Source organism: Brassica napus, chromosome A3 (assembly GCF_020379485.1).
Source record: "Brassica napus cultivar Da-Ae chromosome A3, Da-Ae, whole genome shotgun sequence".
Classification (NCBI taxonomy): domain Eukaryota; kingdom Viridiplantae; phylum Streptophyta; class Magnoliopsida; order Brassicales; family Brassicaceae; genus Brassica; species Brassica napus.
The window spans coordinates 37207218-37233210 of NC_063436.1; the positions used below are offsets into that span (position 1 = coordinate 37207218).

At 35.7% G+C, this 25993-nt stretch overlaps 2 protein-coding genes across 3 annotated transcripts; one reads left to right on the forward strand and one right to left on the reverse strand.

The window, feature by feature from the left end:
- Nucleotides 1-537: 537 nt before the first annotated feature.
- LOC106359493 lies at nucleotides 538-1419 on the forward strand. The gene has a single exon (XM_013799181.1). It carries the CDS (start codon nucleotides 538-540, stop codon nucleotides 1417-1419), a length of 882 nt encoding a protein of 293 aa, XP_013654635.1.
- A 6200-nt stretch (nucleotides 1420-7619) lies between these two features.
- Nucleotides 7620-13535, reverse strand: LOC106375040. Of its 2 annotated transcripts, none has more exons than XM_013814945.3 (3): nucleotides 8371-9341; nucleotides 8094-8230; nucleotides 7620-8010 (listed from the first exon to the last, which is right to left on the reverse strand). In XM_013814945.3, the coding sequence occupies exons 1-3, from the start codon at nucleotides 8442-8444 to the stop codon at nucleotides 7766-7768; spliced, it is 456 nt and encodes a 151-aa protein (XP_013670399.1). In that variant the 5' UTR covers nucleotides 8445-9341; the 3' UTR covers nucleotides 7620-7765. The 2 variants fall into 2 exon arrangements, 1 of the variants encoding a protein (XP_013670399.1); XR_007338471.1 differs by lacking the exons at nucleotides 7620-8010; nucleotides 8094-8230; nucleotides 8371-9341 and adding exons at nucleotides 9905-10196; nucleotides 10252-10368; nucleotides 11712-13535.
- Between the last annotated feature and the right edge of the window lie 12458 nt (nucleotides 13536-25993).

Below are 25993 nucleotides of genomic sequence, written 5' to 3' on the forward strand. Positions count from 1 at the left end.
AAACTTCATTTAATATATTATAGAAGAATCTCAACTATTTTTATTCAGTGTATATGTCCTGTATTGCGTCTGGGTTCTCGTGTCAACTGGGCATAAGAAACCTCCAAAAGGAGATTTTCTTTTGGTTTAATGCTCATGCTTTCGGTTTACGTCGTCTGGTTTGTATAAAACCCACCTAACTGTATAGTTTTTTTATCAGCTGTTGGATAAAAAAAATGTTGAAGTAAGCTTGAAGATAGCTTGAGAAGGAAGCAATTCTAGTCCTAAAAGAAGTGGGAGGATAATAAAGATAAGGGTTATCTTAGTTTAGAGTAATCTAAACATATGTATTTACTAATAGGATTAGGATAAACATAGAGATATAAATAAAGAGATCATGAGATGATCCAAGGAGTAAGTTTTATGAGTTTGAGAGCTTGAGGTTTTGAGTTAGTTTCCTCAAGAGATTAATAAGAAGAGTTCTTATTTTGTATGTTCATACATTCATATTATCGAAGTTTGATTTCTAGATTTGGTATCAAAGCCAAAACAGAGATCATGGGAGATATTGTGGAAGCAACCGGCAAGGTGAAAGAAGGAGGAGGGTCCTCTTCGATTAAGTGTCCCATGCTTAACCAAACAAATTATACAGTATGGGTTAAGAGGATGAGAATCACATTGAAAGTACATGAGGTTTGGGAAGCAATAGAGACAGAGACTGCGAGTGCTAAGAAAAACGACCTAGCACTAGCATTGTTGTTTCAATCCAAACCAGAAACGCTAATCTTGCAAGTAGGAGAGCTTGATAAAGCTAAGCAAGTATGGGAAGCCATTAAAGCAAGATACGTGGGAGCAGAACGAGTAAAAGAAGCAAGACTACAGACGTTGATGAACGAGTTTGATAGACTAAAGATGAAAGAGACCGAGAGTATAGACGACTTTGGTGGAAAATTATCAGAACTCGCCTCCAAGTCATCCGCGTTGGGAGTTATCATCGAGGAAGCCAAGCTGGTGAAAAAATTTCTCTCAAGTTTACCTCGAAAGAAATACATACACATTGTAGCTTCTCTCGAACAGGTGTTGGACCCTAACAAAAGAAACTTTGAAGACATCACTGGACGTTTGAAGGCATACGAAGAAAGAATATTAGATGAAGAAGATGGAGAAGAAGATCAAACTAAATTGATGTACACAAATAATGATGGACAAAGCGGCCAAACCAACCAATCAAATCGGTCATATTCTTCAGACAACTCAAACTACTACCAAGGAGATTCATCTAGAGGAAGAGGTAGAGGAGGCGGCAGACATCCTTACAACAACAGAGGAAGGGGACGTGGCCGTTATAATGGAGGCCACTTTGTTGGCCACTTTGTTGTTTGTTGGCCACTTTGTTGCACAATGTCCGAAACTTCTTCTCAAACTACAAGAGACTCATGAAAACGACAATACATAGACACAAGAAGCTGATGAGCTCATGATGCATGAGGTGGTGTTTCTAAATGAGAAGAATGTATTGCCTGAAAAATACGAAACAAATTCTGAAGGAGAAAACATATGGTACCTTGATAATGGAGCAAGCAACCATATGACTGGAGATAGAAGATATTTTTCAAGAATAGACAACACCATCACGGGAAAGGTGAAATTTGGAGATGATTCAAGGATAGACATCAAAGGCAAGGGTACGATCTCTTTTACAGATATGAATGGAGAAGCTAGAAAGATGATAGATGTTTATTACATCCCTGATTTGAAAAGCAATATTATAAGTTTGGGTCAAGCTACAGAAGCGGGTTGTGACATAAGGTTACGAGGAGAAGAGTTGACGATGCATGATCAACATGGAAAATTACTTGTGAAAGAAAAGAGATTGAAGAATAGATTGTACAAGGTTCACATGGGAATCAGAAACAATGCACGCTTGTATCTATCCTCGACAAGTGAAACAAGGCGCTGGCATGCTCGGTTAGGGCACATAAACTTTGAGTCATTAAGAGGGATGATACAAAAGGAGTTAGAACTCGGGCTTCCTAGTATAAACATTGAAAAAGAAGTATGCGGCTCATGTTTACTTGGCAAGCAAGCGAGACAGTCCTTTCCTAAAGCTACCACATACCGAGCTGAAAAGAAACTAGAGCTACTCCACGGCGATTTGTGCGGACCTATAACACCGAGAACTCCAAAGGGAAATAGGTATATATTTGTGGTTATTGATGATAACACAAGATACATGTGGACAATGTTGATAAAGGAGAAGAGTGAAGCATTCAACAAATTTAAGAGGCTCAAGGAGGTGATAGAAAGAGAAACAGGAAAGAAGATAGGAGTTTTCAGGACAGATAGGGGAGGAGAGTTCGTATCCAGGGAGTTCAACGACTTCTGTGAAAGTTTTGGCATCAAACGACAACTCACGGCACCATACACACCGCAACAGAACGGAGTTGTGGAGCGTAGAAACAGAACACTGTTAGAGATGGCGAGAAGCATCCTTAAACATATGCATATGCCAAACTACCTTTGGGGAGAAGCTATACGACATTCAACGTATCTACTAAACCGTGTGGCCACTCGAGCCTTGAGAGAGAAGACTCCGTATGAGGGTTTTCATATAAGAAACCAAACATTAGTCATCTACGAGTATTCGGTTGCATAGCTTATGCAAAAGTAGATAAAAAGCTCTTGAAGAAATTAGATGATCGAGAAAGAATGCTAGTAAACCTAGGTACGGAGCCAGGATCAAAGGCTTATCGCCTACTAGATCCACAAACTCAGAAGATAGTGGTAAGCAGAGATGTAGTGTTTGATGAGTCAAGAGGATGGAATTGGAGTGAGGTCAACACGGAAAACCAGAGCATTGGAGACTTCACAATATCCATTGGAGAGTTTGGTAATCACGGAGTTGATGATCATGTTGAGAGAGAGGAACGGCTGCATCTAAAGCAAGCCACTAACGAAGAAGAAGAAATAGCACCTGAGAGTGTAGTGATTACTGATGACCAAGAAGAGATGGTAGAAGAAGAAACAAAAGTGTTAAGAAGATCGGAGAGGCAACACAATAAACCAAAGTACCTCGACGATTATATTCTACTTGCCGAAGAACTTGGTGAAGAGATATTGATGTATCTGAACCATGAGCCACGAAATTGGGCTGAAGCTAAGGAATCAAAAGAGTGGAGACGAGCTTGTGAGGAAGAGATCATCTCCATCGAGAAGAATGATACATGGGTCTTGGTTGAGTTGCCGTACGGTGCCAAAGCCATTGGCCTTAAGTGGGTGTTCAAGATCAAACGCAACGCAGATGGAAGCATTAACAAATACAAATCCAGGCTAGTGGCTAAGGGATACGTGCAGTGTCACGAAATTGACTTCGATGAGGTCTTCGCACCAGTAGCACGTCTTGAAACAATAAGACTTCTTGTTAATCTAGCAGCTACGAATGGATGGGAGGTGCATCACTTGGACGTTAAAACAGCATTCCTACATGGAGAGCTAAAGGAAACTGTTTATGTTATGCAACCTGAGGGTTATGAAAAGAAAGGAGAAGAAGGAAAGGTGTATAAGCTTAACAAAGCGCTATATGGATTAAGGGAAGCTCCACGGGCGTGGAACAATAAACTAAACCAGATACTCTGCGAACTTCAGTTTAAAAAGTGCTCTAAGGAGCCTTTGGTGTATCGCAAGATAGAAGACAGAGAGCTATTAATAGTTGCAGTTTACGTGGATGATCTGTTAGTGACTGGTACTAACCGTAAGATGATCAAGGAGTTCAAAGATAATATGTCAAGCAAGTTCGACATAAGTGATTTAGGCAAGCTTACTTATTATCTTGGAATTGAAGTGTGCCAATACGAGAATGGGATTTCATTGGTACAAAGAAGCTATGCATCGAAGATTTTAGAAGAAGATGGAATGGACAAATGCAATCCTGTCCAAACTCCGATGGAACTCGGCTTAAAATTGTCAAAAGCAGAACACGAGAAAGAGATTGAGGCGACGAGGTTCAGAAGGAACATAGGATGCCTACGTTAGCTCCTCCACACGCGACCCGACTTATCCTATAGTGTTGGAGTTCTTTCAAGATTCATGCAGAGTCCAAGAGAATCACATGGTGCCGCAATGAAACAAGTGCTAAGATATCTACGGGGAAGTATTTCGTATGGCCTAACGTTCGAGAGGAGTTCACTCAAGGTTCCAAAGCTTATAGGGTACAGCGACAGTAGCTATGAGTCTGATCCAGACGATGGGAAAACCACGACAGGCCATATATTCTATCTTGGAGAGAGTCCAATCACGTGGAGCTCGCAAAAGCAAGACACGGTTGCTTTATCATCCTGCGAAGCCGAATTCATGGCAGGAACAGAGGCCGCAAGACAGGCCATTTGGTTACAAGACCTGTTAAGTGAGATCATGGATCAACCAAGCGAGAGAGTCACCATTCTAATTGATAACCAGTCTGCAATTGCATTAACAAGAAACTCGGTGCTCCATGGAAGAAGCAAACATATACATAAGAGATATCATTTTATACGAGAGTGTGTTGAGAATGGACAGATAGCAGTTGAGCACGTTCCCGGTGAGAAGCAGAAGGCGGATATCTTGACAAAAGCATTGGGGAGAATCAAGTTCAAGGAGATGAGAGAGTTCATTGGTATGAAAGACTTAGAGACTGAAAGCTTCAAGCTTAGGAGGGACAATGTTGAAGTAAGCTTGAAGATAGCTTGAGAAGGAAGCAATCATAATCCTAAAAGAAGTGGGAGGATAATAAAGATAAGGGTTATCTTAGTTTAGAGTTATCTAAACATATGTATTTACTAATAGGATTAGGATAAACATAGAGATATAAATAAAGAGATCATGAGATGATCCAAGGAGTAAGTTTTATGAGTTTGAGAGCTTGAGGTTTTGAGTTAGTTTCCTCAAGAGATTAATAAGAAGAGTTCTTATTTTGTGTGTTCATACATTCATATTATCGAAGTTTGATTTCTAGAAAATTTTGGATCCATGAATCATGATTTTGGAAAAAATTGTAATATATAATATTAATAAAATAGTCATTACTAAGTTCAAAAAATAGTCCTTATTAATAATTATGGAATGTATTATAAACAATTATTAGATTTTGACCCGCGCTTGGAAAGCGCAGATTTTTGGATTATATTATAGTACAAAGTCTTATTATATCGAAAAATATAATTTTTAATAGTTATATAATATACGAATTAGTTTATTTGAGATTTTATTTGTACACTTTTACGTAAGTTTCTTTTAGGCATGAGAGTTATATCCGGATCAAAAAAAAATTGAACAGACCCGAAAATATAGGTTTAGTTCAGGTCCAGAGAAGATAATCTATTGGGTTTTTTTGGACCCACAGGTTTTTGTTTGAGTCTCGGTCCTACCGTAGACCCGATCATAAATATGTTGTGTTTATTAGGTATATTTGGATATTTCAAATATGTTTTCGGTATTATGGATATTTTTTTAAAAGTTTTTGGTTTACGATTATAGTTTTTGATTTCAGGTAAATTTTCAAATTAAAAAGAAAATTGAGTATTTTTCATTTCATCGTGTCAGATTTTGAAAAAGATTTTGAATTTTTAGGTATTTGAATTTCTTGGGTATTTGTTTGGAGTTTCGAATATTTTTCAGATTTTTTAGATATTTTGGTTTTTTTAGGATCCTAAATACCAGAACATATGTGGACCCATTATGTCCATATCAGGTCCAACAACTTTTTTTTTTTGATGAAATGTTAAAAAACATGGTTGATAAAATATTTTTCTGAGTAAAGGTATCATAAGAAATAATATTAGGATATGTTAAAAATATTTAAAATATTGTATGGTTAGAATGATTAATGGTATTACCAAAAAAAAATAGTTATACATGACTCCAACAACTCTTTTATATTAAATTTTGTAAGACTATTTTTCTTTTAATAGTATTAATTTGTTTTTAAGTGAAAAGTATATAAAAGTATAATATCTAAACCAATAATTTTCAAAATCGTGAATAATCAATACTGATATCGCGAAGTCGGGTTAACTTTAACAGAACCAATAAATTTCTACATTTTTGTGAATGTAACATGAATATTCAGAAAACTTATTCTAAATATGAAAATATTTATCAAACTATAGACGGTTGAAAGTTTAGTATATGATATGAAATTTTAGTGGAAAAGTTTATATATGATATGATTACTTTATTATAAAGGAAAGAGAAAGTTAGAATGTACACATATATGTGATTAAAAATAAAAATGGTAAATATAGTAATAGTAGTGATTAGGATTAAGGAGTGAGATTTGAATAAATAAATGAATTAAATAAATTATTGTTAGAGAAATATATGGTAACATATTGTTAGTCTAAATTTAAGGTAAGACCAAAAAATAATTAGGTAAATGAAAAGGTCCAAACAACTTTCATAGGTAGATTTTTTAAGACTCCTTCCCTTTTAATAGTATTGATGAAACATTATATTGTTTACATGATTATTATGATACTAATATTTTCTATCTTTAAAATAAAAATATGATCTAATCTAGTATTAATATTACTAGGGGCATAACCTCCGTGCAAGCGCGGGGTCGATGACGTAATTGAAGCTTTGTATAAATATTTGAAGGTCATGGTGTATTTTGCTATGGTGCTTGATTTGTCAGTATTTTATTTTGGAGAAATTGCCAAAATGGAACAAAAAAAACAATATAGTTGTCCTTATGGTATAAAAACATTTTTATCCATTTTTCTCTCTTTTACCCTTTCATTTCTGAAAATTAATGAAATAAATAGTTTTATAACTTCAAAAAATATTAAAATTATAAACAATTAATAAAACACATATATACATAAACATATATTTTTTTTGGTTGAAAAACTTGATAAATAAAATTTTAAAATTACGTTCTACTAAAAGTAGAATTCGTCTTCTACAGAAAATGGGTAAGTAGAAAACGAACTCCAGAATAAACAAGTCCATCTACTTTTTTTAGAAAAAACAATCTACTTGTGATTAAAATTCTAAATATGAAGAATGCAAATTCTACTAATTGTAAAGATTTCTACTTTTATCTTGAATACAGTTTCTACTTTTATGAAGTATTCTAAAATGTCGGGTATGTGAAATCTAAACTTAACACAAACGTCTACAAGAAGTAGAAATTGTATTCATGATTTTTATTATGATTCTACACGGTGTATAAGGTGTCTTCTACGGATAAAAAAACTGGTTTTCTGAAAATTAAGGAAGTTTCAGTAAAAACAATATTCTAAAAATATTCTAATTTCCTAAAACATATCCTGGTCGATTTTCTTTGTCAAAATATAAAAAAAAAATTGATTTTGGTTTTTCTTCTTCATCAATCTATGATTTCTCCATAGTTTGTCATTTAATTTTCACGAACTCTTGTTCTATGACTAAGGAACAAATTTTTGGTAGTTTCATGCATCGTGTGAAACTACATAATTTTGGTTGCTGCTAGTGGTTCGAGCATGTCTTATACTTTGTTCTTTTTAAAAAAATCTCATGTGGTAAACCTTTTAATATCACCTAATACATTATCATAACGAGTCTTATGCCAATGTCATAATAGCTTCAGGATACAGATTAACTATCATAAAAGAAAGCTAGAAAATAAAGAAGAAGAATATCATTAATCTGCAAGATTATTACAAATAACGTAGTACCCACGACAAAGTTGGAAACTGTAAACCAACTAGAGATTAGAGATGCAACAGCATCTCTAACGTTCATTCTGCTTAAGCTGAACGGTCGATGCCTAAGTCTGGATAAGTGTCATCACCAATAGAAACGTAGCGCCGATGGTGGCTGTCCCTGTCCACGGGTTACCGAAATACACACGCCAGAGGATGGTCTTTGACCAGTTCATCGGGTTTCTATAGTACTTGTTGACTTCACCCGCTATATCATAATAGTAAGAACCAGGATCTACGATGACTGTCATGAGCTTGTTCACCATCTGCGCAACTTTAGTAGGTTGCCAAATCCAACTTTTTAGTATTCCTTTCAAACCAGAAACCACCACAAATCATTCAATGCACACGTTTTATATGTATACTGATATAAAATAAGGAGAAATGAGTTACTTTTCTCGAGAAGCAAGTCAACGTCTTTATCAGTGTCAATGAGATAATCTAGGAATAAGGCGTAGCTATAGACGTGGGTGTGTTTAGGGTAATGGCACTGCTCAAGAGCTATTATGTTTCTCAGTTTTATCTCACGGCTGTCATGCAAAGAAGAAAGAGATAGTTTAGACATAAAAAAAAATCATATAGGATCTGAACAAATCAATCGAAGAAATATCAAAACTGAAACAAAAAAAAAACTAAAGAGAAACTGGAAGGAAATAGTTTCGAGTTTTACCTTGCTTCTAGGTATGTTGGATAAAGAGAGAGGCGTAGGTACAGAGGCGGAGAGGCGTAGCGGCTGAGACACATAATTGTGTCTTGTTCCTCTCGACAGAGAGAAAGAGAGGCGTAGTAACCAACTGTAATTAGGTTACGGGATATTTTTGGCCCGTGTCTTGTGTTCTTTTTTTTTTTAATTGTTTTTACATTTTTTTTCCTTTCTAAAACATTATTTCCCTCATTTTTTATCTGTTTTCATTAAACATTCTAAAAATGATTTTAATTTGTGTTTAGTTCGATTAAGGAAATGTTAGTTTTGGGATTATGTAAAATATTATACTATAGAGACAACTTAGTGATGGTTTTATACTATAGGGACAACTATGTTGTTTTTTTGTTCCGTTTTGGCAATTTTCTCTTTTATTTTTATAGGTGTGGCAGATTAGTCTAGTTTGTTTTGTTAATTTGAAACTATTATTCATTATACCAAACTTTGTTTACTTGTGTTTTTTTTGGTAATTTGTAGTTCTCAGTTTCTTGTGTTTTAAGACAAGTATTTCAAATAAAATAAAAAATAAACTCTAGTGACAATTACATGCTCGAGTTTTATTTTTTATCTTTAATGGGCTTAAAGTTTAAACTGAAGACCTTTTTTTCAGAATTACTTAATTCTTTGGATGGTGGGTTCGACGTTGGCTTAATGCATCAATTACTCCAGCTATGTAACATAATCAAACACGGGCAAAGCTGAAAGTTCCAGAGACTCTTCCGAGCTGCACAGAGGCTACAAAAGATGACAAGCATAGCTTTTGTCTCCTTACGAAATCTCAAGAAGTGAGCAGCGACCGCATGGATTGCTAGATGAGCCAGCGCATATATTTCTTATACATTATAGCTTTCATGAAGTAACTGCGCACACCCACAAACAAAACACAGTGTAACGAAGAAGGGCACAAGATATAACATATATTAGTAACCTTCATATGTATGTGTAAGGTATAAGCTTCATTTACCTTCTTGTGCCAATAAACTCCATCTCCGCCACACACATACCATGGTGGCACTGCAGTTCATGTACGTGAATAATTTTGTTTTCAGTGCTCAATAATTTGGCAAAACTATCGGAAAGACAAAGGTACGTCCTTGTTACCTTGAAAAGTTTTCAGGAATAGAAACTTTTGTATTATGCTCCCTATCATAATATCTTCAGGGATTGTGCATGACTATCAAAAATATGCAAGTTATTTAGAAAAAAAGTCATAAAAGGAAAAGGACAAAAGAAGAAAAAAAAGAAAAAAAAAAAACCTTACACAGAGGAAATATAATCCCATAGAAGAATCCTTTGGGCTTGAAAACTGCCTTTTTCAAAGATTGGTAGAGACTAAAAATGTAGTTTTTTGCGGATTCTGATATCCTGTCTCACCCAAGGAAGAAGAAAAATCTCATAGAAGCGTGCAACTTTGCTGCTTGAGGCAAACATGTTTGTAGCCTTGTACATTGTATTTGGGGACCAACTCTCTAGCTGAGTCAACTTCAATAAACTTTTCCAATTTTCTTGTCTAGTAAGATGAGTTTTATTTAGAGTTTTCTACAGTCAAGGTCACTTTATATGATTTTATTACATTTTGGGTTAGTTTCAGCTACCAAGGTACTTTTATCGTGGTTGTTTACATTGTTGCCCTTTGTTAAAGCAACAAAAGTAGTGAACTTTCTGGTTTATTTTTTCTTTATTAATTATAAAATTCAAACCCTCTCATCCTCAACCTACGATTCTCTCCGCCGCATCTCTATTTTTCACTCCAATCTCAGTTGTCAACCATATGTTTTGCATCTGTATCACATCTGCGAAAATAATCAGAAGATTAGAGAGGCTATTCCCCAGAAATTCATTGAGTACCTTGGTCGTAGTGAGGTGAAGGTGGATTGTGTCCCAGATTGAACAGAGAAGCAGCGGTCGCGAAGCCCTGGTAAACTAAGCATCTCCAAGATGTAGTTGCAGAAAACGCAGGAAGCCCTAATTTGAAGATGATTTAATTACAAAATTGCCACTGTTTAAAAAAAAATTAAGCAAAAATGATCTAGCACACTAATTGAACCGAGACTAGCGAAACAGATGCAAAGCCCGTTACCACTGGGCAACGCACACTAACTTGTAATGATTCTCATAGGTTAAATTATTTACGAAAATAAAACATTGTACATAGTTCTATTTTTGAAAATAAAACAGTATACATCCGTATTGCATTTGTGTACATTACCGCAAATGATGATGTTTGTCTGAAAATTAAACAACAAAAATGCAAGATAAGTTTTCTATAAAATGCGTGGATACAATATAAACATTATCTTTGATTTTTGAAGTGTACATGTGTATTTTTGGTAGTGAACATGTGTACACAACCATTGGGTGTACGTACATATGTACACTATATATATGCATCCTTCGTTGTTCAAAAAAAAAATGCATCCTTTATGTATAGTGTACATGTGTACACATATATATATTACTTAAATTTAAATAATTGTGTCATAATACATAAAATCTCCATAATTTTTATTAAAACACTTTAAAATTGTAGTTATTTACAAAACATTCAAACATATTTGATCATATATAATATAATTTCCAATTTACACAAAATCCTTGTGATTTCTTATATAATTTACTTGAGAAAAAATGTCACATGTAGCTATCATATATAAATCTGTTTTTAATGGAAAATTGAGCAATGAATTTGTAATGCATAGTTTGACAATGATATTTTGTGGTCAATATACATATTCATATATTTTTGTACATAGTGTAAACGCGATTTTGTAGGTTTATAGATGTGTGTTTCAAATATGTACACTAATGACATGTACACTTATTTGTATATCCATATGTACACCGGTTTATATATATATATATATATATATATATATATATATATATCCATAGAACAAACAAAGACTGACTAGTCATCCTTGATGTAGCCTTAATCCATACATACAAAATTTATGCTAATCTCACATTCCAAAAGGAAAATGAAACAAATAATAATTTCATCAACTCATATCTACAATTTCTTGCCTTTCAATATTTGTGATCTCTTTGCAATTGAGATCTCATAATCTTAACGAATTTTAACACTTGCTTTACTTCATTTAAATCATTTTAGAATGTATTTAGATGTTTTTAGTAAATATATGCGTTCATTTTCATATAACAGGGGATGAAATGCATTTTCTGAAAGTTCTGGGACGAATCAAAAATAAATCTCCCCACTAGGAAACATTTGGGGCAAAGTCACGATGAACCACAAGTCGAGGGACCATTTTTGAAATTGTAAATAGTTGGGTCAGACAGATTCTAACCCCGATTGTTGATCTCAGATTCGAGACAGTCACGACAGAGAGCACGAAACCGGCAGAGCTGAGCACAGCGACGTAGTAGATGGCTTCGACAGTGCTCTCACGGTGGCTTAGGCTTTGATTTCGGTGGAGAGGAGCTGCAAAGGCGAACTGAGACTCGCGACGATGGATTGCGATGGAGAGAACTCGGAGAGACGGCGATTCGGACCTTCTCGACGGTGGCTACAGCGGTGTTCGTGTTACAATGGAGCACAATCCCGGTGAGAGGAGATCATGGAGTGGTGGTCAGAATCGGGCGCAGCCACAGTGGCTTGGGCTTTGATAGCGGTAGAGAGAACTCAGAGAGAAGGCGACTCCGGAGCTTCTCGACGGTGGCCACAGTGGTTTTCGTGTTGCAGAGGAGCACAATTTCGACAAGAGGAGATCATGGAGAGTGGTGGTCGGAATCGAGCTCAGCCTCGGGTTGAAGTGAGAAGATGGTCGCAATTCAACAGAAGGCGTGGCAACTTTGTGGTCTCCTATTCTCTTTCTTTTTTTTGAACTATTCTCTCCCAGAAGGAACCGATGATGATGATGACAGAAGACAATTGTTCTTGATTATAGATGTGAAAACTGTTTTATAAATTATGATTTAAATAATTTAAATTTTATTTTCTGCTAGTGACAAGAGGAAAGTGTCTTGGGAGAGGAAAGTGTCCTATGGTGAAATATTAAAGATGAAAAGTGTCTTTGAATGTAATATTTTCTTTTATTTACCGTGTGTGTATAGACACATAAACTCTCCCAGACTGCAACAGTTTATCAGATACAAAAACTAAAAATGCGGTGCAATTTGTAGGAATGATTTTTTTTTTTCAGGAGAAGGGTAAAAAGAGAGGCGTTACTTTCTATAGTAGTCAGTTTCTGAAATACAAGCTGAGCCTACAACAGGATATTCATCCAGCAAGAGAGTGAGAGTTAAATCATACAGAAGAAAAAGTAAAGACTTTCGAAACATGTATAGTTATCAAGCAAAACCTGTTGATGCAATATGTTTATCTTCAAGCTTGTTGATAGAAAAGTAATAGTCTCAGAGAGACGTTTTGCTATTGAAGCCCCATCCTTGTTAAAGAATGCATTTAGTAATAACTTCTCTTCTTTCTCGCTTTAGGCGATATCCTTGAAAAAAATCTTACCAGAAACAAATGCAATTAATTTAGACACAATCTCAATCACATAACTACAACTAATGATCAAACCTTACATATATATTCATATAAACACAAGATTGAGAAGAAAGAATCTCACATGGTAATCAAGTTGGCTCTGGATCTCAATCTCATCTTCCAACTCATGCATTAATTGCTTGAAGAAGGCGCTCATGGGGATATTCTTGGCGTTTTCTTCAGCCTCGAGTTCCTTTTGTTGCGCACGCTTCCTCCATTAGCTGAAAAAACAAAACTATTAGAGAAATCCATCAACCAACAAAAGAATCTGAAAATTCTCACCTTCCAGCTTTTGCAACCATCCATCGGTGACGCGGAGGCAGCGACGGAGATTTCCTTACAGCCCCTCTCACTCAGACCTAACCGCTCTTGTTCTGCTATTTTACCAATTCAAACCACCACTTATCTGTTAGTGCACCTTCCAACTCCAAACCGGTAGAATTTTACAATCGAGCCGACTTTCAAAGGTGGAGGGTAGTGATTTGCTCAACCAACGGGTATGAAGATGTGGATCACAAATCTCTTCAGGTTGAAACATATCATATAATTAAACAAATGGTTATGTAAGAAAGTTCTAATAGATAAGTGGTGATTGATCTAATAGATAGGTGGTGATGGTCAAACATGTCCTTACCTTTTCCTTGCAGAGTGATTCCCATATTTGTTGACTCCTCCGTTCAAGGTAAAGTATATCTAAGGAGATATTACATAAGGGTCACGATTAGAAACTGTTGGAACTATTTTTTGAACATTATGAATAATGTATTCATATGTCAAAAATGAAGTTTAATTTCAATGAGAAATGGAATATATTGGGCTTGAATTTGGATTTAAATATGTTAAGATAAACTTATGTCTAATAACTTATGGTTTAAATCATATTCATGGTTATCTTTTATATTTGGTTAAATATAAAAATGTATACCCATAGCAAAATAAATATTAGCATTGATTTGGTCAAATACACTAATATTATCTTTGCAAGTTACGGTCAATAGTCAGAAGAATCATTCTTCATTATGATTATTGATGACACTTAATACTCCATAACCATGCATATACGTTTTTTGGTTTTGAAAAGAAAAACCTAAACATAATGTTTTGTGGTACTCAACTTTTCTATATAAAGCCTCATGGCAATGTAGAAAGATAATACGTTGATATGATCAACATCAAAAAGATTTTCCCACTCAGAATAGTTATGCTAGTATTTTTTTTTTATTTTGAGTCTGAGAGTACATCACAGAAATAGGGTCGATAGATTCTGTTTTTCGGTGATGGTAAACAGAAACAATGCTGCAGTTGTATATTGGAATCTGAGCGCCATGAAACCGTCACACTACAGGGCGTTTAAAGATTTAAGGAAATGGTGGAGATGCAGGGGAAAAACAAGAATTAGAGAATTCTTGGTGTTGGGAATTATCTCTTCTGATTTCTGAAACTTGATTATTTGAGATTTGTTGTTAGATTCATTAAAATAATTAATATTTTGGAGCTAATGAATTTGATATCTTTTATGCTTCATAAGAACAGGTTTCATCTTTCGGCCAAGCGGAAAAAGGAATTGAAACATAAGCGATCATATCATCAAGACCTTTGATGGCGACAATGAAAAGCATTTTCCAAACGTCTTTGGTAACGTTTTGGAATGGGGTTTGCGAACTCTTAATTATTTTCATAATAATTAATTGATTGATTGAATGGTTATTTAATCAGTTTTTTTTTATTTTTTAATATTGGTCAAAATGTGTTACTGCTTTGACTGGGTTGATGGTGTTAATTTGCTTTAATTATAAAGAATGCTTAACGTTTTGATTTCTTGTTTCAGATTTCTTTTCTTGGAATAACTTAATTTAATTATTAAGTAACTGACTGGCTATGAGAAAAGAAAAATAATTCAAGTTTCAAGTATGGTGATACCATAGTAATAAAAATCATTTTGATCTTTGAGAGATCAAGTTGTATGGATGGAAATGATTGTGAGTCGACGCCTCAAATTAAGTTTGGAGAGGTCTGCCACATATAAATCATTTGCAATAGGAAATAAAATGTTTGTTGATATTGATCAAAAACATTTATATTTCATCAATGCTTAAATGCAATTTGTAAAAAGATTGACCATGCAAAAACAATGAGAATTTTCAGACCAACATGACTAAAACTGACATGTGTAATGTAGTTTTTAAAGTCAATATGGTTGAGAATAATCATATAAAATTTGTTTTAATTGGAAAAATAATATCTTGTAATGATATGTATATTTGCTAAAAAAAAGAAGAAGCAAAATATGTGTTTGGAAAAGATCCAAAACATACAAGTTATATTTATAAATCAACTTGAGATAATTATGAAAATAGTTGTATGTAAAATGTGAATTTTTAAGAATGAAACACATTTTTCAAGAAAATTGTAATAATTTTCGAAATTGCTTTTTATTCATTTAAATCTAAAGGAGTTGTAGATTAACTTTCTAAACTCTTAAGAGATGTTAAATGCAAATGTGCATATTCTGAGTTATTTCAAGAAATGTGGGGGAAGCTTTGCTTACCATATAAAGTTGTTGGCAAGATGCCAAATGAACTTAGTGATAGTTATCACAATATGATTTAAAAAAAAAAAACTAGTGTCATGCACTGAGTTTTGTATATAATGGTTAATTGTAACTTGAATAACAGATGACAAAAATCATTAGACAATTGATCTCGACTAATCTCAAGAGATTATGTTCACTGTGATGGCAACCTAGGATCCTTTTATTAAAGGTGTGTCATGAGATCATATTGTATATCATCAAAAGGAATGGGTAGCCTGTGAATTAAGATGAGGTTTGGCGGTAACCCTACCTAACTGACTGGAGATCCCAAGAAATAGGTTTAAGGAGACAACTAAGTCAAACTAAATCTGCCCAAAGCACTGTAAGACTTCGGTCTATACCCAGTTTCTATGATGATTAAACAGTGCTACATGTAAGGAATATAGGATAAGCATTAGCTTTTAATGATTTGTGTCCGTTGTTTTGAGATATGAATGAAGTAAGACATGATACTCCTCTAAACAAAACTAATGGCAAATCACCTGGTGAGTGTGAAATGGGGCCGTTTCTAGGAGAATGAAGGAAAGACTATATTCTCCAAGTTCACTCATGATTAACCAGGACTGTTCATGGCCAAAATGAACACAATAGAGAACCTAGTTCTGTGAGAGAATGAAGCTGTGTTATAGCTATTGTCTAGTTTACACCAAAGCCCAGGAGGTTCAAGACATCATGGCCACCTCCTGGCCGAGTAAATCCGATAGCTATTAACAATGACTGCTTCAAAGCTGAAAAATTGCTACCAACTCATCATGTAGTGGATTTCTCGTTTGTACTCTCAAAAGTCTTTAGATCGAGTTTTGTCTAGGAAGTCAAGTTTGTCGAGTCGTCTAGTGTCTAGAGTCATTTCTATTCATGTGGGGGATTGTTGGAACTATTTTTTGAATATTATGAATAATGTATTCATATGTCAAAATGAAGTTTAATTTGAATAAGAAATGAAGTATATTGGGTTTGAATTTGGATTTAAATATGTTAAGATAGAATTATGTCTAATAACTTATGGTTTAAATCATATTCATGGTTATCTTTTATATTTGGTTAAATATAAAAATGTATACCCATAGCAAAATAAATATTAGCATTGATTTGGTCAAAGACACTAATATTATCTTTGCAAGTTACGGTCAATAGTCAGAAGAATCATTCTTCATTATGATTATTGATGACACTTAATACTCCATAACCATGCATATACGATTTTTGGTTTTGAAAAGAAAAACCTAAACGTAATGTTTTGTGGTACTCAACTTTTCTATATAAAGAGCCTCATGGCAATGTAGAAAGATAATACGTTTATATGATCAACATCAAAAAGATTCTCCCACTCAGAATAGTTATGCTAGTATTTTTTTTTTTTTGAGTCTAAGAGTACATCACAGAAATAGAGTCGATAGATTCTGTTTTCGGTGATGGTAAACAGAAACAATGCTGCAGTTGTATCCTTGGAATCTGAGCGCCATGAAACCGTCACACTACGGGACGTTTAAAGATGAGACACAAAATGATGATGTATTTTATACTGAATTTTATATCTAAATTTTTTTGAATTATATGCTTTTGGAAATAAATCTGTATTTTATACTGATGATGTTATTATATATTTTTGTATAAAAATAAGATGAGACACAAAATGAAAAACTAAAGAAAATAAATATATATAAGGGGAAATTTCAATTATACACTTTGTGGTGTACCAGTTTTCAGTTTTACCACCACTAAATGGACATTTTCAAAAATACCTTCTTCATTAAATGGCAAAAGACTAAATTAACCTTTCCTTATCTTTAACCATAAACGCCTCTTTTCAGATCTATCTTCTCTCTCGTGGAGATCCGCCGTCGCCGTATTCATGAGTTTCACGGTGTCCGTCTCTAACGAGTTCGTCGTCTTCTTCGTCAAGCTTCTCTTTCGTCTTCCTCAAACATGTCGTTGCTGTATTTATGAGCTTCATCGTGTCTGTCTTTAACGAGTTCGTCGTCTTCTTCATCGAGCCCCGCCGTCGTCGTATTCATGAAATTCAGTGTGTATGTCTTTAACGAGTTTGTGTTTTAGTATCAATTGCTCTTTCTACGATGAATTATGAAAGTAAGACTTTTTAAATTAGCTTCTCTCTTTCTTCCAAATATGTTGATTTAGTTTTTTTTTTTTTTTTTGGCTGATTAGTGACAGTTATGTCTATCTTGGTTCTTTATAATTTCTGGAAAAGTTTCCAATGAAACAGTCAAACAAGATTGCTTTAGACTTCTCATTTGAACATGTTGATCTAAAAGAAACAGTTTTGATAGTGAATATTGAGTTTGGCAACTTAGAACCATTTATAAATCTGAGTTTTAAGTAATTTTAGGGTTTTCTCCTTTCTGTTATCCAAAAATAGAATACAGTTAATTTGGATTTGTCATCTGAAGGGTTCCGGCTAAGAGAGAGATTATCGATAGTAAACACTGCATATTAAAGAAGTATAACCCCTTATAAATCTAGATTTTAGGTTATTGTTGATAATGCAACTCAACGATTTACATGGTTCTATAAAAGAAGTATTTTTAACAAGAGTTGTATATGTCTATACATATAAATGTGTGAACTCAAGAAGTCTTTTGTTGTGTTATCCTATATTATTTGTAAGACTTTTGTCGAAATACATGAACACTATGCTTATCCATCTTAGACCATGATTAGAAGTTCATATCATCGTTTTATTAAGTTCATATCATTGATGCTTCAGACTTCTCATTTGAACATGTCGATGTAAGAGAGGTATTTTCCAATAGTACACTGCATATTAAGGAATTATAACCCCTTATAAATCTGGGTTTTAGGATATTGTTGATAATACATCTCAACGATTTACAAGGTGTTATAAAAGAAGTTCTTAAACAAGAGTTCATCGTATATATCTATAGAACAACATATAAACGTGTGAATATGAGAAGTATTGTGTTGTGTTATCCTATATTCTTTGTAAGACTGTTACCAAAATACATGAACATTATGCTTGGATAAGGTATCTTTAAACGATTAAAAGTTAACATTATCTTTTTATTTCGTCAGGCAGTTAGATAGCAATGAATTTTGCACATCTTCATGATTCCTCTGCGGATTTATGAAGCTGGAACAGATCCACTAGACAATCCAAAAGTGATTATCCAATCGGTGTCTTGGTCAATAATGTGAAGCATTTTATAAAAGATTATAAATGTAGTTTTATATGGGTTTATAAATTTGTAAATTAGAGATTTGGGAGACTTATAAAACTTGTTTATTATTTGTTACATCTTTTGGTTAATACAATGTTTGGATTCTCTAAGGAATATGATATCACTCAAATTACTCTAAAGAGTGTTACTCTCATCAAAAGAGGTCGAGTTATAGTACTTAGGGATCGAATCCACAAGGAACTAGGGAACCGATTAAATCTAATAGTTATATGATTAAGCTAGGCTAATAGGTTTTAAAGAAGTAAATAAAGCAAGTAATAAATAAAGCAATAAACAAGATGAACAAGGTAGTTGTTCAGCTTGGCAAGGTGTAGTTTGATGGAAGGATGGTTGATAGATCTAGGGTTTCTATTCAGGTGTTGGAGATTATAATTCCTATAGGTACCTATTTGTTGCATGCAAGATATGTTAGAGCTCAACCGCTTAACTCAGTGATCAGCTGTCGCATGTTTCACTGGTTAACAAGCTAGATCTCGTGTCTCAACGGTTAGTATGTTGACACAAAAGAGTGTCGATCGATGGTCATATTGGGACATCGACCGATACACCTTTGCCTACGTCGACCGATCGTCAGTTGAGGACATCGATCGACGGGTTCTAGGCAGGCCTATGCGCGAGATGATTTGCCCTATTAGGATGCTAAATTGGCGGTTAGCAATTGGAGGACATCGATCGACGGGTTCTAGCCAGGCCTCTAGAAATCCTAATATGATAGATAGATGTCAGGATGGGATAACAAGGGTGCTTGAATATGCAATCCTATGATCAAGTTCTAGTTAATTACTCTAAAACAAGCAATGAATACAAATCTATCATGAATATCACAACAAGGCAGATCTATAGTTTGGGGCTAATCCCACAAACCTATCTTAACCCTAAACCTAACAGGTGGATCTATTCAGACATGAAGTTTGTCACAGAAATCATAGATGAAATAGATGTAAAACTGAAATAGAAATGATCAAGAAAACCAATGGAGTTACAGGAGGACTCTGATAGGAGTTCCTCCCTTCTCTCCTAAGAGAAACAATGGAAATGAAAGTGTGTAGAAAGCGTAGCCGTCAACAATGGCTTAGAAATAACATAAATATGGTTTCTGGTCGTCCAAGGGCATTCTGGTAATTTGTGGTTACTTCTGGTCATAAAATATACAAGGCCCACGATCTGAGATCTCCATCGATCGACGTGCAGAGTGCTGCATCGATCGACACGGCTTCCTCTTCTCGGCAGCTTCCTCTCGCGAGGCAGACTGACCACTCTTCAGTAAAACGGGCATAACTTCTGCTACAAGATGCTGATTGACCTGAGACCGGTAGAATTGGAAACCTAACTCAAAGCTATATCTTGTGTCAAAATATGGACTCAATCTAACGGTCGGAAAGTCTCCATCCATAGCTAAACAAATGACGCGTTTGTGCAACTCTGCACCTCCAAAGGCTCCAAAAGACTCCAAAATCACCATATTTCTCCTAAACGTCCCTAAACCTGTAAATACTCTAAATAGACTCCAAAACATAATAATTGTATCTTAAAACACTTTAAAACACTTATAGGCCATGATTAAAAATGAGTAAAATTTATGGTCTATCAACTCCCCCAGACTTACCATTTTGCTTGTCCTCAAGCAAAACAGACGGGCAGTCTCTCTGAAAGAAGTTTTGAAAACAGCAGAGACTCACATGATTTAAAACTTAGAATCATCACCTCTACAATATTGCAATCCACATCTAAGAATTCCTAATCACAGAAGCACATTATACAATATCCTAGCTTAGCAACCAAATTCACCTAGCCAACATCTTAGCAAATCATGTCTGACATTCCCCTCTACCAACCTCATTTCTTAACATAAATAAATGTGTATGCTTTACCTTGGGAGTATCGATCACAAGACACATGGACTCTTACCCCAACAGGTATCTGAGTAAACAAGTAGTCTTGTTCTGGTTTCTTTTACTCTATATCTCCCTTCTCTGAATCTTTTTATCTCAATTCCAATGAACAAAGATGCTGATGCAGTCCATCTTATTCACCTTCTTTTCGATTTTTTTATTTTTTTATTTTATTTTTTTTCTTTTTCTTTTCTTGACAAAGTGTAGGCGAATAGTGGGGTCATCGGTAATGTACCTACCCCTCGCTTCCAACAATGTGTGATCATTCTATTAGAGTAGAATAATGTGGTCATTGGTAATGTACCTACCCCTCTAAACCGCAAGAAATCATCTCAATCTTTTATTTTATTTTATTAGGATGCCAAAGGGAGGAGATAAGGAAACCAAAATCACTCAGACTTTTACCTTTCAGACCTGAAGGAGGAATACAATCTAGTGTATACCAAGCCCCAAGACAAGCAGTTAAGTCAAATTAGGTTGGAGGTCAGCTTCGGTTCCTTCAAACAATCTCAGCAAGTGTGAACATAGTTGACAAATTGATCCACTTTAGTATCTTTAGTACTATCTGCAATCAGTAAGTCTAGAATGGTGCTAAAGAGTGGTTAGATAACAAGCATGAATCTACTAAGCTCATTATCCCATTCTTGACTCAATAAACACAGTTTTGAAAACATTTTATAAAACTCAATAGATAAGCAAATATCAGTAAACATTCCCCCAGACTTAAATTACACTGTCCCCAGTGTATATCTAGTCGGAGTTATGGTTAGAACATAAATAATAAGTAGACAATTTAACAAGTAAGAACGATAACCTGCTCGACATCAATATCGATCGGACATAATGAATAGACAATCGATCGATGTTGATGAAGTGCTGTCGATTGATAGTGACATGGTCTCATCGGTCGATGGCTAGAGCAATCATTCGACACAATGAAGAGACAATCGATTGTTGGATATGAAGCGCTGTCAATCGATACCGAGCTGGTGTCATCGGTCGATGTGCTGAGCAATCGTCCACTCGGATCTGTTTTTTTTTTTTTTTTTTTTTTAACTAAGTAAAACACAATATTAGTAGAACCTTCCCCAGACTTAAACAACACTATCACTAGTGCTATCCAGTCTAAGATTGGTGGGAAAATAAATCATAAGGACAATATTTAACAAGGAAAAACGGTATACCTGCTTGGATGTGAGTGTCGAGCAACACAGTTAAGTGGCGATCGATACTCTTGATGCTCTGTCGATCGATGCTACGTAGCCATCATCGAGTCTCCTGCAATCTCGTCTTCCTTGGATCTTGTCCTTTTGCTTAACATAAACAAAACATTTAATACAATTAATAAATAAATATTAAAACCAATATTCAATAAAAAAATAAGAATAATATTTTTTTTCTCGATGAACAGTGCTTTGCTACATTGTCGCTCGATGTTGTTGCTACAGTGTCTCTGCTACAGTACCGTCGTTACTGTTCATCTTTTTTTTTTTTACCTGAAATCTTTAGAAAACAAGAAAAATCAGTAATAAATGAAAATTAAACCATATTTAAAACAAACCTAACAGTGGGTTGTCTTCCATTCAACGCTTATTTTTAGTCATTAGCTTGAGTTCTGGAGATCTGATTAAGTCCGCATAAGAATGAGAACTTGCTCCAAACCAAGTCTCAATATCTACTCTTTGAAGCTTTATCATTCTTGTGTGAAAGCCTCCTCCATATACCCTTCTCCTTTGTATATCATTTCAGTAATAAGGAGTGCTTTGAGCTTTGCAAAAGGCTGTGAGAAGCATCTGCTGTGCACTCTGGGTTTTCTGATACTATCTGTGAAGTAAGGAGTCAATAGTAATTGAGAACCTCCTTTGGTTCGTTTCCGCTTCTTCCAATTTCTCCCCTTCTTTCCCACAGACTTGTGTAATCTCACTCTGGACTTCCTGGCATCATCTGAGAAGTGAGGAATCAATGATAACTGAGAACCTTCATTGATTCTTTTTTTCTTCTTCCAGTTCCTCTACTTCTTTCCCCCAGACTTGTCTGAATGCGTGGTGGTATCTCCATAAAAAATATTTCCACACAATTCATACTCATTCTGCTCTGATTCACATCTGGTGTCGATCGATGGTATCTGATCGGTATCGATCGATGATGAAGTGTTAGTGTCGATCAGTTCCGATTTGCTCATGTCGCTCGATGGTGCTTCTGCTGGAACTTCATCTACTTCAATTCTAAATCGCAGCCCTCTTTGAGAAGCTTCTACATGATGTTGATCATTCAATACCTCAATGTAAGAACTCAGATACACACCTTTATCTGGTGGGATAGGAGATTCAACTTCAAACACTGCACATGGAACCATAATCTTCACAGGACATGTATCCTCTTCACTCTTTTGCAAATCCCAACAGCTTCTTCTGCGCATATAGGTGGTCTTAGATGTTCGGGGACATCAATGTGTGATGTCTTAGACATGTGCATTATCTCCTCAATCGGTCCTGGTTCAATTGGGTATCCAGATAGTTCATCCAAACATGGGTGTCGATCGATGCTATCGGGTGGGTGTTGATCGATTATGCAGGGAGTGTATCGATCGATCTCATCAGGTTGATGTCGATCGATGTCGTTAGCCTTTGGTGAAATTTTCAGACCTCTTCCCGAAGTGTGCTGATCATCAAACTTCTGCTTCGGGTTCTGGTCTAAATCCCCAAGCCATTCCTCCAGCTCCAAGAAGTCTTCCATAGTTACTTCTTCACTTGAATCCAAATCTCCAAGCTGTTGTCCATCCTCTAACTCCAAGAATTCTTCTACTTCCAAGAAATATTCCATGGTGATTTCTTTTTCTACTTTTTGGTCAGGATAATAACTTGATACATCGATGCTCTTCAGTTCGATCGACAACAGGAGTTTGTGTCGATCGATGTTTGAAGGTTGGGGTCGATCGATGTTACGGTTGGGATGTCGATCGATGTTGAGGTTGGAGTATCGATCGGTTCTGAGCTCCTGTCACTAATATCGACTTCTTATATTCTGCTCAGCTCTCCAGACACATGTTGTTCATCATCTTCCACCATATATTCCATCATAGATCTCATCTCAATCTCTAGACTTGCTGCAGCATCATAGAGAAACTTGTTAACGAAAGCGTTTGCAATGTCATTCCAAGCATTGAGAGATCCTGGTGGTAGCTTCTTCAACCAATGAGTTGCATCCCCATCAAGAGAATATGGGAATAATTTGCATAAATAGTAGTCTTCAGGGACTCCATTGCATTTGATGGTCGATGCCAGATCTATAAATGTCTCTAGGTGGCTAGTGGGATCTTCATGAGGAAAACCATGGAAAGAATGTTGACCCACAAGAGAGATATATGCAGGGTGCAGCTCAAGGACAGTATTCTGAAGTGCTGAACGACGCGATGCACACCTTTTAGCATAGGCGTCCTCAGGACTGTTATAGTCTATAATTGCCTTCGGTCATCCAGTCCTAACATACACAGTGGTAGCATCAGGGATTGTAGAAGGTATCGATCGATGACAAATATTTTTATCGATCGTTTCTGAAGTGCAGATACCGATCAATTCTGAGTTACTACTGTCGATCGATGCTGAAGTCGGATCTTTTGTATCAGCTTCTTCTACTTTACTCTGCTCTCCTGATACATGATATTAATCATCTTTAACTGTATCATGGTTGACCAGCTTTTTTCTGTTCAGTTCGTCCATCTGCTTACTCTCATCTGCATGGTGAACCTGAATGTTTGGCTGCTTGACATGAGTTGTCGGTGTTCCAATATCTCCATTCTCCTCGCTGTAGATGAAGTCAAGAATCTGACTCATACTAATCATTATTCCTTTCTCCCGTTCTTTAATCATGTAATCAAGCCTTTTACTTCGAGTTGCTACAGCCTCACTGAAAAATTTGCCTATGAAGGCTTCTTTGATGTCTTCCCAGCAGGTTAGAGATCTTGGTTGCAGCTTACTGAACCACCTAAAAGCATCTCTAGATAAACAATATGGGAAGATCTTGCAGATAATGTGGTCTACAGATATTTCATCGTACTTGTTTAGTTAAGCTAACTCCTCAAGTTTCTTGATAAGATCTTTGGGATCCTCATGAGGAAGACCGTAAAATGGATCCTCACTTCCCCCAATCATACCATTGACTTGTCAGATTAAAGGTATTCGTCTCAGCCACATCAATTACATCATGGATTACACTACCCTCTGCATTAATTAATTGTCCTGTGAGGCTGCAAGGGCGATCTTCTTCGTCTCGCCAAATACCTTTCTTGTCGATCTTAAATATGAGCGCTTCGACCTTCTCTGTCTCTCCGTAAGTGGTGTTCGTCATTGGAGGAACAGTGCCGTGATGAATAGTGCTTTGATGAACAGTGTTCGGATGAACAGTATCGTAATGAACAGTGTTCGGATGAACAGTATTCGGTGTGAACAGTGTCGAGCGACAAAATATGAACAGTATCGATCGACGGAATATTAACAGTGTCGACCGACACGGGATGAACAGTGTCGATCGACGGGACATGAATAGTGTCGACCGACACGGGATGAACAGTGTCGATCGATGGGATATAAATAGTATCGACTGACACGGGATGAACAGTGTCGATCGACGGGACATGAATAGTGTCGACCGACACGGGATGAACAGTGTCGATCGACGGGAGATAAATAGTGTCGCGATGAATAGTATCTCGATGAATAGTATTGCAGTGAACAGTACCCGGATGAACAGTAACATGATGAACAGTACCCGGATGAATAGTACCGCGATGAATAGTGTCGTTCGACGCTTGGCTCACGCTATCGATCGATGTTGCTTGGAGGGTGTCGATCGATACTTCTCTCTTCGGCTTACGGATCGTGCATAAACCAGCAGACTCCTTCCTTGAAGGATCTAGAAATCCTTTTTTCATTGTTTTCTGGTATTAAGAGTTATGTACCTGAAATAGAAGAAAAATTTTTATGAGTTTTTCGAACAGTAACAAAACCTAGACTAAATCTAACTAAACAAGATTTAATGGCGATCAAAGCTCCCCGGCAACGGCGCCAAATTTGATATCACTCAAATTACCCTAAAGAGTATTACTCTTATCAAAAGAGGTCGAGTTATAGTACTTAGGGATCGAATCCACAAGGAGCTAGAGAACCGATTAGATCTAATAGTTATATGATTAAGCTAGGCTAATAGGTTTTAAAGCAGTAAATAAAGCAAGTAATAAATAAAGCAATAAACAAGATGAACAAGGTAATTGTTCAGCTTGGCAAGGTGTAGTTTGATGGAAGGATGGTTGATAGATCTAAGGTTTCTATTCAGGTGTTGGAGATAATAATTCCTATAGGTACCTATTTGTTGCATGCAA

Excerpts from the sequence above, each read along its gene's own strand:
- LOC106375040 (XM_013814945.3), bottom strand. The coding sequence starts at position 8,444 with ATGTGTCTCAGCCGCTACGCCTCTCCGCCTCTGTACCTACGCCTCTCT. Across the intron at positions 8,231-8,370 it reads CCAACATACCTAGAAGCAAG|CCGTGAGATAAAACTGAGAA; the intron begins GTAAAACTCGAA and ends TTTGCATGACAG. Across the intron at positions 8,011-8,093 it reads TGACTTGCTTCTCGAGAAAA|GAATACTAAAAAGTTGGATT; the intron begins GTAACTCATTTC and ends CTGGTTTGAAAG.
- LOC106359493 (XM_013799181.1), top strand. The coding sequence starts at position 538 with ATGGGAGATATTGTGGAAGCAACCGGCAAGGTGAAAGAAGGAGGAGGG.